The 19,932-nt window shown below is 36.4% G+C and overlaps 1 protein-coding gene across 1 annotated transcript in view; it reads left to right on the top strand.

Annotated features, from left to right (window-relative positions):
• TAPT1 (transmembrane anterior posterior transformation 1) overlaps positions 1-18,533 on the top strand; it is a 44,636-nt gene extending 26,103 nt beyond the window's left edge. The window contains exons 8-14 of the mRNA XM_031066058.1: positions 4,930-5,010; positions 5,836-5,945; positions 7,568-7,627; positions 9,048-9,116; positions 10,104-10,180; positions 13,610-13,770; positions 16,403-18,533. Of these exons, the coding sequence (XP_030921918.1) occupies positions 4,930-5,010; positions 5,836-5,945; positions 7,568-7,627; positions 9,048-9,116; positions 10,104-10,180; positions 13,610-13,770; positions 16,403-16,632 (788 nt within the window). The 3' untranslated portion in view covers positions 16,633-18,533. The remainder of the gene's footprint in view (positions 1-4,929; positions 5,011-5,835; positions 5,946-7,567; positions 7,628-9,047; positions 9,117-10,103; positions 10,181-13,609; positions 13,771-16,402) is intronic.
• Positions 18,534-19,932: the final 1,399 nt, after the last annotated feature.

Below are 19,932 nucleotides of genomic sequence, written 5' to 3'. Positions count from 1 at the left end.
TACCTTGCAGAGCCCTGCCTGGCTGAAGCTTCTACACAGTATGACATCAGGATAGGAAGTGCCACCAAGCTACTGGAAGTTGTGAAATCATTTTCACTTGGCATTGTGCTCAGCACCAGTTGGTGGATAGCAAGCTCATGTGTAGCTGTATTATTTTTCTCAGTATTTACATTTCTGGACTTAGTGGAGTCAGTGATCCTTCTCACCTTTGTATGGCCATTTAAAATTCTACTGTAACTGCTAATCTACTAAAATTTCAGGATTAAAATAACTGTGAATCATCTACATAAAAATTAATTGAACAGGACATGAAATACACATAAGTTAATTGTTGTCTAATAAAACTAAACCTGTTGTCTTTTAGGGGCAGATCAACAAAGACCGTAGGCTTCTATAGCTGCTTGACACTGCAGCTACAGAATCTGGGACTTCAACCATGCTGTTCCCACAGCTTTGATTTGTCAGCTGCAGCAAAATTACTTTTGTATTGTCACCCTGACTTTTACAAGGAAATTTATGTACACCCAGGCAATCTAAACACTGCAGCCATTGGAAAGCACTTCTATACAGAAAGTCTTTTATTTGGTGTATCAGAAAGAAATAGTCCCCTAAATTTAAATAGTATATTCTCTTTTTGAAATAGTTATTTGTGAACTAATTTTGTAGGGTCAGTATTAGAGAACAAGGAGACCAAATTATAAAGAAAAATTCTTTCATCATTGTTGAAAGCCCAGCATGCTGCCTTCCTTTATGCTTTTAAATGTCTTATTTTAATTTCAAGCTGTGCTCTAAATTAAATTTTTTCACAAAAGTCAATTGTACCTCATACAAAGAAGTGAATTAGATGTAGTGCATTAGGTTATTTCCTTCAGTTCGTTATTAGGCCTGACTCTTCCTTGTTTTTTAAATCTCTTGTCTCAAAAATTGAACATATTTATTCTAAAGTTTTAGGAACTTCAGTTTTCTTCTTTATAATTCTGTGCTTTTTCTTCTCTGTTCTTCTTTGTTCCAAATTTATCAGTCTCTGACTTTGATCACAATACTGAATAGCCTTTATTTTTGCTTTTGGTCTTTGAAATTTGAACTGCTTTCTTGTATGGCTTTGGGTTTTTTAATACCATTATTCTAATCAAGTTGTTTATTTTAAGGATGAGGGATTTGGGGGCAGGACTGTGTTTGAGATTGGTGTGTCCTTGATGGTTCCCTGTTCAGTGTTTGATCCTTTCTTGTGCTCTGGTCACTTGTTAAGAGGTAGTTGGCACTATAGCTATTTAGGAGTTGCTGAGATGTAAACCAAAAGATCTTGTTTCACTTGTTACATGCTACAATTTATAACTAACTTTTGATCTAAACATATAAACAGGGGGATTAACATGATAATTTTTTTTTTCTTTCTGGTTTGGGATTCCTGCATAATGTGTCAGGGAATCTGGAAGGAAATATGTGTGTGTTCTAAAGACTATTTACCCCACTTCAGGATCTCTCTTCCTGGGCTCTCACTGTGATGCAGCCCAGGACACGTTTGGCTCTCTGGGCTGTGAGCAGACGTTGCCAGCTCCTGCCCAGCCTCTCATCCACCAGAACCCCCAAGTCCTTCTCAACAGGGCTGGTTTTGATCTGTTCACCCCCAGCCTGTGTTGATACCTGGGGTTGCCCCAACCCAGATGCAGCACCTTGCACTCGGTCTTATTACACCTTTTGAGACTCCCATGGGTCCATTTCTTGAGTTTGTCCAGGTCCTTCTGGATGACATCCTACCCTTCTGGTGTGGCAACCTCAGCGCTCAGTCATCTGCAAATTTGCTGAGGGTGCACTCAATTCCTTCATCTCTGTTGTTAGTGAAGATACTAAATAACACTGGTCTCAATATGGACTCCTGAGGGGCAGCACCTGTCTCTGATATCCATCCAGATTTCTGCACAATATGTCATCAGGACTGTGCATGGTATGTGCTGACAAGAGACTGGTCAAGGGGATAAATATATCTGAATTAGTGCTACATGTCAGGTTTTTAACATTCATCAACACTGAGAAAGTAAGCTTCTTAATCAGGTCCTTGTGGAGGTAGCTGAAGACCATTTAAAATGTCATTGGCCTGACATTTTGGCTCTCATTTCACCCTGCCTTATAATGGCAAGGGTTATTGAAGCTATACTGTATCATAACAGAAAAACAGTTATGTGGTATGCTTATTCTGTTTACATAGTGGAATACATGCAAAACTGAGTTGAAATGGCTTATATCAATGTTACTAAGCATTGTCATAATGGAGAATGAAAAGAGATCACTTTTCTTTCCACTTTACTCTTTGTTATGCTGAAGCAGAATAGAATGATTGCCTCCTGCTAGTACCTGTGCTGTCTGTAACTGATCACTAACACTGGTGGTTTGTCACTGTTTTGCCAAATTCACAATTACATTGATATACTTTATCTTTGTTTTTCTTAAGAGCATGAGCAGGTGTGGACCCAGGGATGTAGCTTCACTTGTTCTGTAGTTCACCACATCATCCAAGAAGTGGCAATACATGGTACAGGAAAATCCCCTCACCAGTTTTAAAAAACCAAATGTACATATACAACATCAAATTAATTCATAATAAATGATGAAACATTACTGTACATATTTTCTATTCTGGAATTTTGATTAATATTTAGGACTGATTACCAGTGGTTGTTTTGCATATCCTGAAGCCTTTTTTTGTCCTTGTCCATGAGGGTGAGAAATGAAATGAATTTTTTATTTGTTTGAGTTTACTGTTGGAGCTGCTGTAAAGTGCCCTGTCTGCCTTGCTTGCAACTCTGACAGTTGATGAGAGGGATGAGGATGAAGAGCAGCAGCCACAGTTATTCCTCTCCCTCCTAACAGCCTTGAACAGCTGTGGCAGAGGAGATAACAGATTAGAAGGGAGGCCACTGAGAACAGGGAAAATAAGCAAGAGGGGGAAAATAGGTATCAGGCTGTCACCCAGTCTCAGAAATTAGTGGAAGAAAAATTGGTATTACAGCATTATAAGAGGAAATTTCAAGTCCAAAATGTCCCTTCTCAGTTTAATCCTGTTGACTGGTGAGCTAACATACCAAGCAGGTAATAAATGTCTGGAGGATTAGCTTGAGACATGCTTTAATGTTAGGCCTGAATTAATGTCCTTGCTTCCCACTTAAGAATATCTCTCTGTACAGGCCTCCATGGGACCTGAAAAACTGAAGATGAGATCTGTGTTTGTTCTTCATTGCTGACCAGTGCTGTGTCATGGCAATGTGGGAAATAGAAGATAAAAATATTTTGAAATTCAGTGCAAAAGTCTGAAAGCTCAGTGATTATTTCCAAGTCATTAATGGGCATGATAAAGCATGTAGATCAATGAGTGCTTGACTGCATTTTCATCCATTTGTGATAGTGTCAAGTGGTGCCTTGTAACTAGGTTTTTCAGATGATACTGTGTTCTGGTCATTTGGGCAGTATTTTGTGAATTCAGAAGCATAGAAGAATGTATTTCACTTGGAGTGTTACTGGCAGAAAATGAAGAAATTATGCTTAGGTTTTACTTAAGTCCTTTTTTTCTGCTTTAAATTTATTGTACTAAAATATTTCCTTTTTCTCCCCCAACATACATATGCCATTCATTCTATTTTGAAAGCCTGTACTTCCTCTGTCCCTTCTCCAGCCCATACTGACAAATAAATTTATGCTATTGTGCATGAAATCTCATTCTTCTTGAATTCTGTGTACTTTTTCTTTCCTTCACCTGGAGGATTTCTTCTTTTATTTTTGCTCAATTTTTTCAGACCTGCCAGTATTTCCAAACTTCTATTCTAAAATGAGGGATATTATTATACTGTAGTAACTGCAGCCACAGGCATTGCTGATGACCTGTAGTCAGTCAGAAATGATGGAAACTGTTGACACAAAGTCAATTTTTTTTGTCCAGCTTAATTGTTGTGTGTTCTTCTGAACATTTCTATTTCTTGTTTCCCAAAATCAGTAGGTAGAACCCCACACAATATTGGAGGTGCTTAAGAAAATGAACCCTTGGGACCACAAAGAAATTATTTCTGTGATTATTGACAGGTGTGACAAGCAATAAGGGTCTTCACAGATTTTCTTAGTAGCTCTATCTTCTAAAAAGACTTTTTTGGACTTCCTAAATTGTGATGACATTATGTTTTAGGTTTTACCCTGCTTTTTAGTAATGCGGTTTCAGGAGGGTGTTTTTTTAATAAGCTAAAAAATGTGATGCTTCCTGAAGCAAGCTCTGTGTGTGTCAGCTCTGGAAAAAGAATACCAAAGTAGAAAAAAAGGAGGCAAGGCATAGGACTTTGTCCCGAATTAGATTGCTCTTGTGCTACAGCGCCTACCATTTTGATAATTCTGCTGATACATCCTGCCGTTCCCTTTAAGAGGGCAGTGTGAAAGACTGGTAGGAGCCTTTTAGCTAAGGTCTAACAGTTGTATTCAAACATTTGTTCTTCCTTTTACTGAACCCAGTATACAGCAATTTGAATATCTATGATCTGTAGAAAATGAAGTGTACCTTGCTAATAGCTTGAAAGGACAGATTGGTACATTCTCTTCATTTTAGTAGCAGGAAGTGCTGGTTCTTTTTGAATCACAGAATGAATGCAAGAAGAATTATTATTTTATTAATGTATTAGAAGAGGTGATAGTAAGTGACAATTCCCTTCTGCTGCTGGGAACTCCAAGGTGAGGCAGCGTTGGACAGACCAGTTCACAACCTACTGTGGAAATCCTGTCCATGGTGTTGTTCCCAGCATTTCCCCCACCCCTTAAATCCAGTTAAATAATTTGTGGGAAATGTTATCTAATCCAAGAATTAATAAATGATGGAACCTCAGAATGAGTAGATATCTTTGTATGCAAATAAATGTTTCTTTGGAGCTGACAGATTTTGGTTTTTTTAAAATCCAGATATAAAGGAGAGGTTCACTAATTACGTGCTGCTGCTAATTGTATGTCTAAGAAATATGGAACAGTTCTCATGGAATCCAGGTGAGTAAACTAAAAGAAAAAATTCTATGCTCTCAAGAGCTGTATTTCTTGCTTCTTCTCTCAATCTGAAAGATAACAGTAATCAACACATTTAATTATCAAATCCTAATTTTATCAAATACCTTAGATTCTCGTTTTTCTATTTCTTCTAAGAATGACTGTGTTCTTTCTGCTAGAAATATCTATTGTTATGCTATAAATATGTGTAGTTATCTTTCAAGCAGTGTCTGGAACAATTTCTTCCCAGCCCTTTCCTTTCCTTTGAGTATGCTGTGGTTGAAGGATCCCCTAGAAAGTAGCTAGTGAGATTGAAATGTGATAAAGATTATGTTAAAATACAATTCTTAATCTAACATTGATTATACTGAAGATTTTAATGACCTATTAAATAAATATTGTGTAAAATAGCGATTTTATTAAAACATTGTTTTAATAATTTTGACTCCTGCTCTGTGAGGTATATTTTGCCTGAATCTTACCAGTCTACCTAAATTTTACCTTAAGTATCAAAAACTGCAGATGCTTTGTCTATGTCTTACACATACGGAACACGTATCTAATACTTGCAAAGGTTTACAAAGGTAAGGTTTACAAAGTGAAGAGTTTAGAGCCTGATCCTAACTGTGATGTGATGGTACAGCACTGATAAGTTTTTAGGACAGCAGTGGAATAAGCAAGAATTTGCACACTGCATGCTCAATGATATCTAAACCTACATATTCTTCAGACTCATGAGAATTTTTCATTGTTGAATAGAACTGTTACAATTCTTTTTGTATGCTGACATTAAATTAAATGGCCTAACTTGTTCTTCACAACCTTCAGATCACTTTTGGGTGCTATTCCCGGATGTTTGCATGGTGGTTGCTTCAGAAATTGCAGTGGATATTGTGAAACATGCCTTTATAACAAAATTCAATGACATCACGGCAGATGTAGGTATTCTGTTTGGAATGCTGGATGCTATTTAAATTGTATTTAATTTTGCTAATATTTTTTTAAATATTAAAATTTTTTCCAGGGCAGAAAACATAAAAATTGTTATTTTCATATGTTTGATATCACTTGGGAAAGCTTGCTAGTTTCCTGATAGAATATACTTTTGAGGATCTTTTTAATGTGTAACTAACACCTCTGCTTCTAAATTAGTAGTTCCAGATCCATAAATTATTGCAAGTTTTGTATAACAGCTCACATAATAGCTATAATTCACATTATTGGCAGATCATTTTGTGAAGTGATTTAAACTGAAAGGAAGTTACTTGTTCTGCAGTCTAGACAGAGCTTGTAGCCTTCCCTAACAAAATGGACTGTAGGTTAAAATTCAGGCTTTTGGAAAAACACATTTTGTTAGGCTGCTTTAACTCTATTATTGCAAGTGTGTTTAAAGTGGAATCTGAAATCAGAGATCTTTTTTTCCCCACTGTCCCTGGAGCACTAGTAGGAAGTAGGTTATGTTAGTTTCCCACTCCTGAAATTTCTTAGGCCACATATATTATCCAGTTCTTCTTTTAAAGTAGTAGATGAGGTTGCTTCTTGTGTGTTGCAGCATTACACATGGGCCATTTGTGTTCCACACTGTGAATTCAAACATGCTCGATAAATTTGTGAAGATAAATTTGTGAGCTCGTGTCTTTTCACTATTAAAACCACTTCTCAGAAAATGAGATCAGAACTTGTGTGGTGCTTTCTTTTTCAGCATCTCTAAAGTAACTACATTGTGAGGTGTAGAAACAAGTGTAATAGATGCACTTAATAAGCTCCCTTATGCCAGAGGCATTTATGCATGCCCTACTTTCGTACAGAGAGTGTGGAAAAGAGCAGTAATGAAGCCATGGTAGCCAAAAATGTAGCATGCTTCAGAGTGCTGAAACAGCTGGAGGGTGGGGGTAGTCACTGGCAATTTTGTAAGGTTTATTCAATAAACTTTGTGGGGCTTGTGTATGAAGTTCTAAAGGTTTATGGTTGCTATGTCAGGCTTTATCCAGAATTATTAACACCTGCAGTGCAAGTTGTCCTACCACTTATCTTTAAGATAGATGCTTTTCTTTCTTAATATGCTGAACTGTTTTAAAGAGAAGAAAAAAATTATTTCATCTTCAGATGCAGTTTGATTTTTTCATAGGATCATTTGCTTAGTGAAAGCTCTCTCATTTGTTTAATTTGATCCCAAGACTAGCTTTCTTGTAGCTTAAAAGCAGTTATGAACTGTGAGGGGAAAAAACTACGTGTGATTAATGTGATTTCTTTTATTTCATGTTTCTCATAATCCTAAAATTCCGTAACTTTATGAAGTCTCATTCAATTTCTAAAGCATAGCGTAGTGTTGTTTCTTTGTTGTGTATATATATATATATATATGCAAATTACTTTATTGCAGAAATAGAGGCTCATCTCTTGAAGAGTGTCAATAGACCTCAGAAAAACTGGCTTTGACTCTTTCAGCAAATGCATAAGTTCATAATACTTTATGGAAATACTTTATTAATATCTGTGTTGCTTTTATAATATGTGATAACAAATTAATCACACATCTGATGTGCTGGATTTTTTCCAGGTCTACAGTGAATACAGAGCCAGTCTTGCATTTGACCTTGTTAGCAGTCGACAGAAAAATGTAAGCCTGAAAATAAAATGCTCTTTCCTGTATTAACTAAGACAATTGTTAAAAGGGGAATATTGGAACAAACACCTAAAGAAATACATACAGTACTCTTACACTCCTGCAGTGCTGAAACCCTGCTCTGCTTTCTTTAATAAGAGATGACAGGAATGTTTCTTTATGATTTATATTATATCCAGTTGTTCAGGTCAGCTTGAGCTTCATTTAATATACTGCTGAGTAGTCTCTTCCAAATACACTTACAGTAAGGGGACAGTTGTAATGACTTTACATTTTTGACATACATGGGAAGTAAGTAAACTTAACAGAGTAAGTTTATATTACTGTTCTTTTTATGGTATTTTAACTGTGTTGGGTTTAAGCACAGTATTCATTAGGAATTTATATTTCTTTACAGATAGAGTGCACAGATGTTCAGACATGTTTGTACTATGCATGTTACTGTCATGGCATGGGTATTTATAGAACACACAGACCACCTATTTTTAGTTAGTACCATTTTTTGGAAAGCTGTTTACTGCACACCTTTCATGGATGAGGACTCCTTAGGTTTCATTTGTTAGCATTTCACTCATCAGTGCTTTAGATGTGTGCTGTAACTATTAAATGAACTTCATTACTATGATTTCTGTAGTTTTCTTGGTCTTGTTTCTTGGGCTGCTGTGAGGAATGCAGTACTTAAACCTCATAAAGAAGATTGACACTGTCAGCTACTACTACTACTACTACTACTAATAATAATACTTAATACTTAATAATAACTTAATATTAAAAACACCAGTTCATTAGTTTTGAAAACTCTATTACTTTTCCTAAGGATCCTCTGTGGGAAATAAAATAGCATCATTTAGGCACTGACTTTGGTGTGATGTTCAGTACAGCAGGCAAGCTGTCATGTGAAGTACTTGTGTTTTGAGTACAAATGTAAAAACATTTTCAAAATAATTTTAACACAGTTATCTTAAGGCTAATTATAGATGTTTGTAGAATGATTTAAAATTGCTAGTGCAGTGGATAATTGTTCTTTTATTCCTGTAACAGTTTTTTCTGTAGAGAATTTGAGGATCAGTCAAATTAATACAAAAAGGTCTCTAAGCTGGTAATAATGTACAGATGAAATATCATAGTGGCTTTGGATTCAGTGTCCTAGTTGCTCTCAGTTTAGACATTTGTATTATACTCCAGTTGCTCTTGATTTAGGGCATTGAAGCTAATCTTACTGGTCATGGTAGTATTACATTTTTGTGTGAGAGTGCAGCTATCTCCATTTGAATTCCAAAATGTGAATAGGTACACTTTATACCAGTATAGTGTTTGTTAACAGAGCTTTATTCTTATCTGGAGGGTGTGCCAAGCTAAAATAAGCTCATTCCTTTGCATAAATAGTTCATTATTCTTCCTCTTCTTTTCCTAGGCATATACAGATTATAGTGATTCAGTTTCCAGAAGAATGGGTTTCATTCCTCTTCCACTGGCTGTTCTAGTAAGTAGTATCATTCCTATCAGTTCTCTGTCAATAAGATCTCACTTTGAGGATATGTCTCTCTGAGATAGCTAGCTGGATGTTTTAAGGATGAAATTATCATCTGAGGTAACTGAAATTATGCTGAAAGGTTGAGTTAACACTCAGTATAACCTGTATCACATACTACTCATGGCTTCACAAATGCATTATTGTTTCTCAGCCTTTCATAGAAAATCGAATATATATTAATTTTGTAGTATTTGTAAGAACTTGAATTGTACCAGTGGAATTAAACTACATCTGTATTTACTAAACACATATTCCTTTTGGCAGTTATCCTATTCATTCATTTGGAATAGTCAAAGCAGCTGGTTGCTGCAGAAGCAGAAGGTTAGCAGTAGTGCAGCAGTTTATTGAGGGTTTTTCATAGGAGTCCTTGTGGCTGTCCCTATAATGATGCTTCATGACTCAATATTCTTTTATATGGGACACTGAGCTCCTGATCTCTTGTTGACTACATCACTCTGAAATAGTTGACTTTGTTACACATACATATTGCTATAGAATGAATGACTTAATTAATGGAACTCTGTCCACATGCTGTCCTGAATTAACTATTGCAGAATGTTTTCTCTAAATAGCTGTCCCATCGTTCCCCATACACATATAAGATACACACATACAGACAAGCAGTACTTACAATTCTGGGGATCTGTACATGCTTTGTCAGCAAATATGCTTTTTTCCACTTCTTATTTTACTTGAAAGTCAGTGTTAAGGAAACATTGTCAAACTCCAGTTTTGGCAAAATTGCAACTAAGTGCTGTTATAATACTCATTCAGATCAAGATCTGGAGTAGTTAGTACTGCCAAGGGGAGCATTAGACTAAATTTCTGTTGATGTAAATGTTTCTACTTTTTTTTGAATTTACCAAATAAGAAATATCTGTTACAAAGTTCTGTTAATAACTGTGTGCTAAATTTTAATTTTTATTCTTAAAACAGCTCATCAGAGTCGTAACAAGCTCAATAAAAGTACAAGGAGTCTTAGCTTATGTTTGTGTTGTGCTGTTCTACTGTGGGTAAGTAAATCCACACAATTGAAAAGTATTCACCATTATTTGATTACATATATGCAATAAGTTTCTGTTGATATGTCTGGATGTAAGGATAAACAGAATTTATATTCAGTAGAACATAAATATAAAACCCTTATGCTCATAGTCTGAAATTGACAGTGCAGATTTGTCCCTCAGTACTGTGACTACATTGGGAGATTATAGCTCTCAGTAAGTAACTTCAGTAATGGAAATAACTCATTGCAAAAAGACTAAGACAATCTGTGTACAAGCACCATGCTTCTGTGTAAAAAGGGAAATTGAATTCCAAGGACTGAAGTTTTCTGTGAAAAGACCAAAAGATTCAATAAGCGAACAAAAATAAGCAGTTCAAGTGCTCTGAGCAGATAATGAATTTTTCTCTCAGGTAGTTAAATGCAAGGTTTACTTTGGTTTAGGAAACTACTGTTAAAAAAAATGCAAGGCTCACATTTCCTGGGAAGGGTGTGTCATTAAGTAATCTTAGTTAAGAAATATAATGTTCAATGGCAGTTCGTTTTCCATACCAAAGATGTGTTTATCCCTTCAGCATCCCTTCACTGCCAAGTCAGTTTATACTTACCTTACCTTTAACTTCTCACCAGTTGATAGGTACTTCTAGAGTGCATAAGTGTACTTTACATCCAGTTTAGTTTGCCTGTCTTGAGACACTTGCTGTGTACTATCTGTGTACTGTCTGTACTTTCTAGGAAAGCTGTGTAGTGCACTGTCATTGTTGGTTGTGTCTCAAAATTGATCATAAGCAATGAAGTGTTTCAAGCTGTTGACAGAACCTGCCTGCAGTTTTGTGGGAATGCTTCTTCCAGTGCCCTACCAAGCTGTGTTTTAAGTGAAGGCAGCAAGGCTTGAGATGCATGAGAGGACACCATGCTGGAAGGGAGAAGACTACTGTTCTACAATAGCTTGTGCAAAGAACAGGATTACTACACGTTCTTTATTAATAGGTAGACTCTTATCTCTAATCTGGCACTAATCTGCAAAAAGCAGAGCTCGATCAGATGTGTTTTGTCTACATCAGTGTAGGGACACATCTGTTTAGTGTCAGATAACTAAGACTTTGAGATATTGCATAGAGGCCAAATAGTAAAATTTTAGTCACATTCCTCTGTGCCATACTTTGACTTTTTCCCCAGCATACTACATGCTGTGCCCATGTTCTCCCTAAAGCTAGCTTTGTATAATTCAAAGCGCTATGCCCTGATCATCACATTCAAACTGTGGTATACCAAGGTCAGCACTTAGATCGTGCTCAGTGGTTTTTCCTTTTTCCCAATATGTGTAATATTTTCCTACCTCTACCATTCCACTGCTGCAACCTAGGATTTTTCACTCTGTGGCTTGGGGAATGGAGGGCAGAAAGAAGTAATGCGATTAACATTGTGTTAAATGTTGCTATTTAAAGACATAGGTCGCAAAACTAAATACATTTTGGTCTATTTTGTCCTTATTAAAAAGTGAGAACAAATTTTTACTCTTGCTGTGATCTCAGACTTGGAGCTAGCTCACCTCCTGCATCTTTCAAGTAGTTTTTGTTCTGAACATAAATTTCAGCTTTTCATCAGATGTTGGAATATATATAGAATACAAACATAATAGCATAGATACGTGAGAAATTGCGTGATAAAATCTGAAGCAGTTAGCTGGGCAAAGACTTGAGCCTATACTATGGATGGATTAATTTTGTATTGTTTATTAACAACTCTAGTTAATCTTTAATTGTAGTTAAAGAGTCTTGCCAAAAAACCCATGAGTTTTCTTTTTCTAGAATTTTGAACAACTGCAAACTTACATTGTTAGAAACTTAAGCCTGAGATAGGCTAGCAGAAAAGAATAAAGGAGAATTGCTAGAAATGCTTGCATAATTTTCCATGAGAAGCTGGAACTGATACAGGGAAGTGGTGATTTATGGCCTTTTCAACTTCTGATCTCATTAAATCAGAGTCAAACTATGCTGTGGAAACCTTTTCTCTCAGAACAAAAAACATGTTACATAAGATGCATAAGGAAAACACCTCTAAACCATTAAAAATGAAGGAAACCTTCTCAACTGTCTGAAATAAAATCTATCCCAATAATATAATAAATTGAAGAGAAACACAGCTTTCAACTGATATAAAAGGGTATCTTCTTTGTGGTTGCTTGGATACTAAAATGTCACTTTCTTCTGAGTACTGAAAGTGGTGTGCTCTGCTCATTCTTCCATTTCTCTATTGAAATAGAATAAACTTACTTTTTCCCTTAAAAGTGTAGAGTAGTTCGGTTTTTTGTTTGACAAGTTCTGATTACATTTACACAGAGAAAAGATAGGGGAGCTGCTGCTGGAGTGTGCTTGGGTCACTTTATGATTAAGCAATTAGACCTGCTCCATGGGTCTGTGAATGTTCATTTCAAGTTGTCTTTTTAGTCTTTTAATGATGTACATGATAAACAGACTTCAGAGAGTGGAGGATGAATTTAGAGTCTGCATTTGGTTCACTGTTATTACATAGCTTGATTTGCATAGAGAATATTTCATTCATCTTGCAGAGAACAGATCACTCTCTCCTTGTTGTTCTGCAATGAGCCTTCACTCCCTGGAGTAGACATTGCTCTCTGTGAGTTATGTGTTGCTAGTAATGAAAATTAGATTTTGCAAAACTCAGTTGAATGGTAAAAAAGCACTTGATGGTAGATGAGGCCTTCCTTTTCTTCAAACAAGGAGACAGGTGGGAAAGAGATTCAGTGATGTTTGTGCTGCATTTTAGTCATACTAGAAAAAGAATCTGCCATCACCTGGACTGTCCTATGATGGTAATGCAGTGCTGCCTCTTTGGATTTGTTGAGTTCTATGGACTGTCTTCTGTGATGTGAAAAAGGACTTATTATGATTAGCCTGTAGTTTGTAAAAGCTACATATAGGACTTGGCAGTGCTGGGTTAATGGCTGGACTCAATGATCTTGGAAATCTTTTCCAACCTTAATGATTCCATAGTTCTGTATATGCTGTGCTGTGGTTCCAAGTTTACTAAGATCCTTGGCTGGGCACACTTAATTTGGGTACATTTATTTTGGACTTGCAGTGTTGAGGGCACTTTTTAATTCTGTGTTTAAATATTTAATGTCTTAAATGGCTGCTTAATTGTCCTTGTAGTCCTTTAGTTAAATAATAAAACTTGGTGTTTTTCTCTAGATGCTTTCTGGAGGAAAAAGAAAATTAAGCATTGAATCTGAAACAAATTGTTAGGAAAATTGTTACCTTTTGATCTTGATACTGAAAGGATTTAATTTTGTTAGCTAATCCTTCTAAGACAGCACTTACCATATGCAATTATTTTCATATGATTGATTGCAGTATGAATAATACGCAATTTTTTTAATGTGCTAATGCAAATATGTGAACAATTTTTTTTCCAGGTTAATATCTCTCAAGGTCCTTAACAGCATTGTACTGCTGGGGAAATCATGTCAATATGTAAAGGAAGCAAAAATGGAGGAGAAATTATTTAATCCTGTCCTGACTGCCACCCCAGGGAAGCCAGCTGGCAAACAGCAAGGCACATTTAAATCTACCCAAGGTAAGGCCAGCTGCCTTGATTTATTTTCAGTGAAAATCTTTCAGACTAAATTTGATATTAAAGCAGATGCATGACAATGTTTGCTGCACAAACCCTGTTGCTGGACGTTAATTGTGCCATAGCACAACTGTGAATACAAGTCTGCAAATACAGTAGAATTTATTGGTTTTAGTTCATGCATCTTCTTTAGGTAATCAATTCTCCTATCTCTGATAAGATCTCACTGTGATATGTGGAGGTGATAGAAACAATGGAATAGAAGCATCCTCTTGTTTTAACCATAGAATGGTTTGGTTTGGGTTGGAAGGAACCTTTAAAGACCATCTAGTCCAACCCCTCTGCCATGTCACTGTGAATATTTACGCATCATCTGTGACAGTGCTTAAGTTTAGTAGGTAAGCAATCTGTATTTCTCATGGAAATCAAAGTAAAACATGGTAGGTTTATGCATAGGTATAGTTAATTGTAGTTGTCATGAACACATAATGAAAAGCTTTATGAAATCCAGATAGGAATTTCAGTGGGTCTCTGCCCCATTTCCAGTCTGTGCAGCACAATTTCCTCTTACAGGTCCTCAGCATCAGCAGTTAATTTATAATGGGAATATGGCAGTATTGTGTTTGTGTGACACATTATAGGAGGAAACAGAAACCTTCATTGTTCCTGTCAACTGAATTGGATTGCATCTTCCTGTGGGAAAAGCTCAATGAGAGCCTTAGAGAACTTAACAGTGGGGCTTTTATTGTGTTCACTCCATGGCTTGCCAACAACTTGAACAGCTTGAAATGCAAGGTGCTCGTTAGTCGTCAGAGTGTCTGGCCAGCAAGGGGAGAGTTAAGAATCTGTCAGTGTTTGGCTTAAACCTCTGTATCTCATATGTGTCAAATCACATCAGGCACAAACTTGGTGCAAATGTTTACTTTTAATTCATACAACTGCTTTACTTTCATGATGAAAGAATGTGATCTAAATTGTTCTGAATTTATATTTGCATTCAGTTTTGCATTTCATTAGAGGACTATAATGATAATGTTTTAATTAAACAGTCTATTACTACATTTGTATATGAGACTTAGTAAGTTGTACTTACTTATATTGAGCCTTCAACTTACAGTATATAAATCCTGAAGACTCTTTTGAGCTGAAGTAGCAGGGATGCTTATTTTCTCCAACTGAAAGATTTTGAGCAAAAAGTAGCAACCAAAAAGCTTTTATGGATTTTATTCAGTCTTCCTAGGTTCCACTGGTGATGGGAAAAGCTCAATTTTACAGTTTTTTGGGGATTTTATGTTTTTTTAACACCTCTTTATTTACTAGAATTCTTGATTACATGAAAGAATGAGTTTACCTTCCCCAGCTTTTGCCTTATTACTGCTGGATTGACTCTGCAGTATTAGTTAGTCTCTGTGCCCCACTTAACAGGTTTTTACAATACAGTCTCTCAACCCATCTCTTCTTAGGATGAGGGTAAGGGAATTAATTAATCTGGTCTCCTTGCTGCCAGCTTATAGTTTGAGTCAGTTAATTTCCTAAGAGTTTCCAGCTTGTCCACAAAAACAGTTGAAATTTTGAAGAATAAAATTCTAAACTTGCTCTTGAAGGATGAAAGCTCTAATTACTGGTAATCATTTATAGGCTGACCAGCTACATCTGGAAGCTGCTGAGTTAGAAAATATTTACATTTGTAACCAAGTTCTAGAATTAAAATTACTTGTCTCCTTTTGCAATGCAAGTTTAGTACCTTTAATTTCCGTAAGATTGTAGAGGGTAACTCATGTACCTCCAAGTAGTAGATGGCATACTGCAGACAGATGCTCTGCAGAAATAAGTTTTGTAGTAATTTGGATAATGCTGCCATTCTGACAGGTAACATTTCCTTGGGCTGGTCTGCAGTACTCTCCACATCAGTCAGATTTTTTCAGATTCCTTTAGAAAAAATAGCTCAGTCTTTACTGAGGAGGAGATAATTTTAATTTTTTTTCTTTTTTCTTCTCTCCTTATGATTTGCTTGTGCATTTTAATTCTTTAAGCGTTTTAACAAAATATGGAAAAATTACATGGATATAACTTACCAATATCCTAGGTTAATGAAGCCAGTGTTCAGTTCCACTGAAATAAGAGACAGGGATAAAAATAGACATCTTTAATAGCACTGCTTTAGAAGCCAGTGCATAACAGTGCATGAGTCATTTATTAGCTATCCCTGGAGAAGGCAGGTTTATTGTACTTATCAAGAAGATTAGGCACATCTAGTTCCTGCTACAGATATTCCTTTTGTTCATTTCAGTAGCAAACATTTGTGTGATTCACACAAGGACTGTCAAAAATCTTTTTGCTTAAGCCAACAAAAATAAGCATGTATGTCCTAACTTCTGCTGCTTATGCTCTTGCTGATTATTTAAACTTCTGTAGAATTTTTTTCTTCTGTCTATTTATTTTCTAAATTAGAAATCTCTTACCATAAAGCTAAGAAGAGGTAGTGGCTTCCAGAAAGCATTTTTCTGCTGTTCTGCTGACTTGCTGTAGCACACTTTTTCAGGATAGCTTTGGACAAATCTGGAAGTTGCACATTGTATCAATATGTCTGTGTTAAATTCATTATTTTCTTTGTAACTGTCTTCTGTTCCAACAGGAATTTCCACAGATGAAAACGGTTCTACATCAGTTACCAATCAACCAGTGCATCAGAAGGAGAATATGCCATCTTTACTTGTAACAAGCAATTCTGATCAATTTCTGACAACACCTGATGGAGAAGAAAAAGATATAAGCCAAGACAGCTCAGAATTAAAACACAGGTCTGCAAAGAAAGACTTGTTGGAGATAGACAGGTTTACTATTTGTGGAAACAGAATTGACTAAGAATTTATTTTTTTTAAAATCTATGTGCTAAGGATACTGAGCTGTTGGGACAGCAGATGCTACCAGAATGGACAGTTGCCAAAAGGCAAATAAATATTTATTTAAAAACTTAAATTATTAATGGCAAAAAAGTTATTAATTTCTTTCTACATGTAACTTGGCTTGGTATCTGGTCAGGTCAAGTAAGTGATCTTTAACTTGCCTCTTGGAAAATGTGGTGGATCGTGAGTCTCTGGCCTGGTGGCAGAGCTGCAGTATGACTTTTCTGGAACACAGACTGGAAAAAAGCATAACCCTGTTCTGCATTATGGAACCATGCTTCCAGAACACTATTTTTCATGAAGGTTCTTCCAGTGTAAGGATATTCCTGGAAATGTTTGGTGACTTGACCGGAAGCTTGCCTATCCAGTTATCGTGTTTTATTAAACATCTGCAAGCAGAATTCAAAACTTGTGCTTATATCAACAAACACATAAAGCATTGGTACATAAAACAGTGAGTCAAGATAGTTATTCTTGTCAACAAAAATATTTTCAAGATGTATCTTGAAAATCTTGTAATCAGAATAAAATTTTGCCTTTAAGTAAAAGACTTACTGCTTAGTATTTTATCTGAATACTAAACACCAAGGAAAGATCACAGTAATGAAGGTTCTGCTTAACTGGGCAAATATGAAGCATATTCATTTCATGTGTTGTGTGTCCTGCAAGGCAAATTATTTAGAATTTTTTTTTAAAGCTGAGGATTTTTTGTTGCTGTAGGAAAAAATATTAAAGGGGCACTTCTGATGTTAAGGAGCGGGAGTGTTAATTGCAGCAAGTGTTGTGTTGGAACTGTAGGTGTGGCATTAACACAGCAGTAAAGAACATTGCACTGCATTTTGCATATAACTCTTAGAAGAATGACATCTGTGTATTAACATGCCTGAGAACATGCCTATAAAAGCTCACACTGACAATCAAACCATAATTATCCATTCAATGTAATTGATTGGTTTTAGTCAAACTTAAGTAGATGGACTAGATCTATAAAGAGCATTTAAGCATTACAATGCGTCTTAATTTCTGTGTGAGATGCAGAGTTGGGAAGGTTGACAAAAGAAGTTTTGAAATCCTCAGACCAAGCGTGGATTAAATTTGAGCTCAAAATATAGGCTGGAGAGTTTTATCCGAAGAGACCCCTTAGTTAATTATAAATTCTTCATATGTTGTTAAAACACAGCATTAGCTTCCAAAATGCCTTTCAGACATTCAAGTAAGCACCAATTTTACTTTCCAAGGGAAGGTATCATAAAAGTACTCCAGTACTGAATGAATGAAGACAATTTCCTCTTTTCTAATTTCATAATTTGTCAGAATGGGAAAGCCAAAGTTTCTTTGCTGGATGAACACGTGAAAGTTTAATGTACCTGCTAATCCCTGAGATTTGCAGGACTACAGTAATATAGCAGATGGAGGCAGTTGGACAGAATTGTGTGTCTGAGCAGACTTGATAATGAGAGGACTCTGCTGTACAGTTTAGGGCTGTCTGCTCTGGTGGGAGCTCCCTGCTGCAGTCTTTCAGCCTCTCCTCTCCCATAAGAGTAGTGGGAGTAATGGCCAAAATCTGTGGTTATGTTTAGGGATGAAAGTAAAAAGAAGAGGACTTGTGCTGTGGAAAAATTTGAAAATCTTTAATTTTTGATGTATTTTATACTAATTGGAGATGTTCACACATTGAAATTAAGATTATCTGTCAATTTGGTGTATCTTATTTTATAATTATTTAGCAGTTGCTAAAGAAAGCTTGAAATTGCTTTAATTTTTTTTCTGTTGAATGACATTCTGTATCAATTTTATAAGTGCATCTTGTGTGAAACTCAATAAAATTCAATTTTGTAATATTTGTTTAAAAAAGGAAAAGTACAGCGTTGACATTTCTTTTTTAGTATTCAGAGTTGGTGATCTTGCAAAGTATTTAATGTATTAATTTCCAGTTTCCATAAAGTAGGATTCTTGCAAATGTGGGACACAAATGAGTGTAAGAACTGGGTTATCAATGGCTTCAGATCTATTCCTGTAGCAGTTGGTTGTTACCACTTGTAGAAAGAAGATATTGATGCCAACCTGTTATTAATTTGGTTTTTAAGGGCACACACCATGTGAATGAAAAAATCCCATGTCTCAGGGGAGTTGTAATTTCTGTAGTCAGTTGCTACAATTGCATTTACACCTCCCCAGCAAAGCCAAGTGTGAATGCAGGAGCAGCACAGGCAAAGCCCTTGCTGAGCACTGGGGCACGAGGCCTGGCCTGAATCCTCCTGGGGCTTGGTCTGACACTTCAGTTGTGGTGCCTGCTCTAAAGCAGCCCAGCTGGGCTTTGGGTATGGCTGGTACAGCCCTGCCTGCTGTGCAGGTGAGGCTTCTTTGCCCTGGCATCACCATAACACCAAGGTGGACTCGAGGCACTGTGCAGAGGCCATGGCAAACACAGCGCTTCCCTTGAGCTCCCCAGCTCTGGTAGGGGCCCAGCTGGGTGTTCCTTCCTTTTGCTGCAAGCTCTCTGACTGTTCTCATCTTTGTGTTCATGATTTATAGGGATTCCTTGGATCTCTTGCTGATTATTTTTGATGAAAAATCACAGCTGCTTCTCTGACCCTGGGTGGTCCTCTCAGAACTGTAGAGGTGGCTGAGGGGGAACAAACCACCAAGTAGGAAAAAACAGCAACACCAAATTTCTCATTGATAGATACAGCTGTTCATTTGGGTTTTCTTGAAAAGCTCCTGTCTTAACAGTGATACAGATAAGAGCATCACAAGTTAAGCAGTGAATAAATTAAGTTCTTCAATTGATAAATCCCTTCAAAAATAAAATCTAGGAAACATTTCAGCTAAAGTCACAGTTGCCAAATTAATTCCAAAAGCACACATTGAGTACAGTGTATGTTCATAATTAGTATTATTCATTATGGGAGCATTAAGAAACAACTGGTTTTGACAGGATTATTTAATTAATCTTTTCAAGCCTTTCAGATGTTCATCAGCCAAGCAGAATTTCCCCTCAAGCATAGTAGTTTTACAATCATAACCATGCTGTTAATTTACCGTCCTCTTAATTTAAAGTGAGTTTGTGAAAACTTTTCGACTTTGTCTTAATTTTTGTGGTGCAAAATTTTGTATAGTCTACTAATTTGTTCCAAAGTTTGTTTCTGTGACTCAGCATAATTGATGAGGTCACTGTTGTTAAAGCCAGTGTTTGCCCAGTTGTGGCTGCTGTGCCAGCTCAGCTGTTGGGCTGGAGATGTGAATCTGGGTGGTGGTG

This window comes from Geospiza fortis, unplaced genomic scaffold, assembly GCF_000277835.1.
Source record: "Geospiza fortis unplaced genomic scaffold, GeoFor_1.0 scaffold40, whole genome shotgun sequence".
NCBI classification, from domain to species: Eukaryota; Metazoa; Chordata; class Aves; order Passeriformes; family Thraupidae; genus Geospiza; species Geospiza fortis.
The sequence above is the reverse complement of the archived record's forward strand: the minus strand, read 5'-3'. Positions and strand labels throughout refer to the sequence as shown.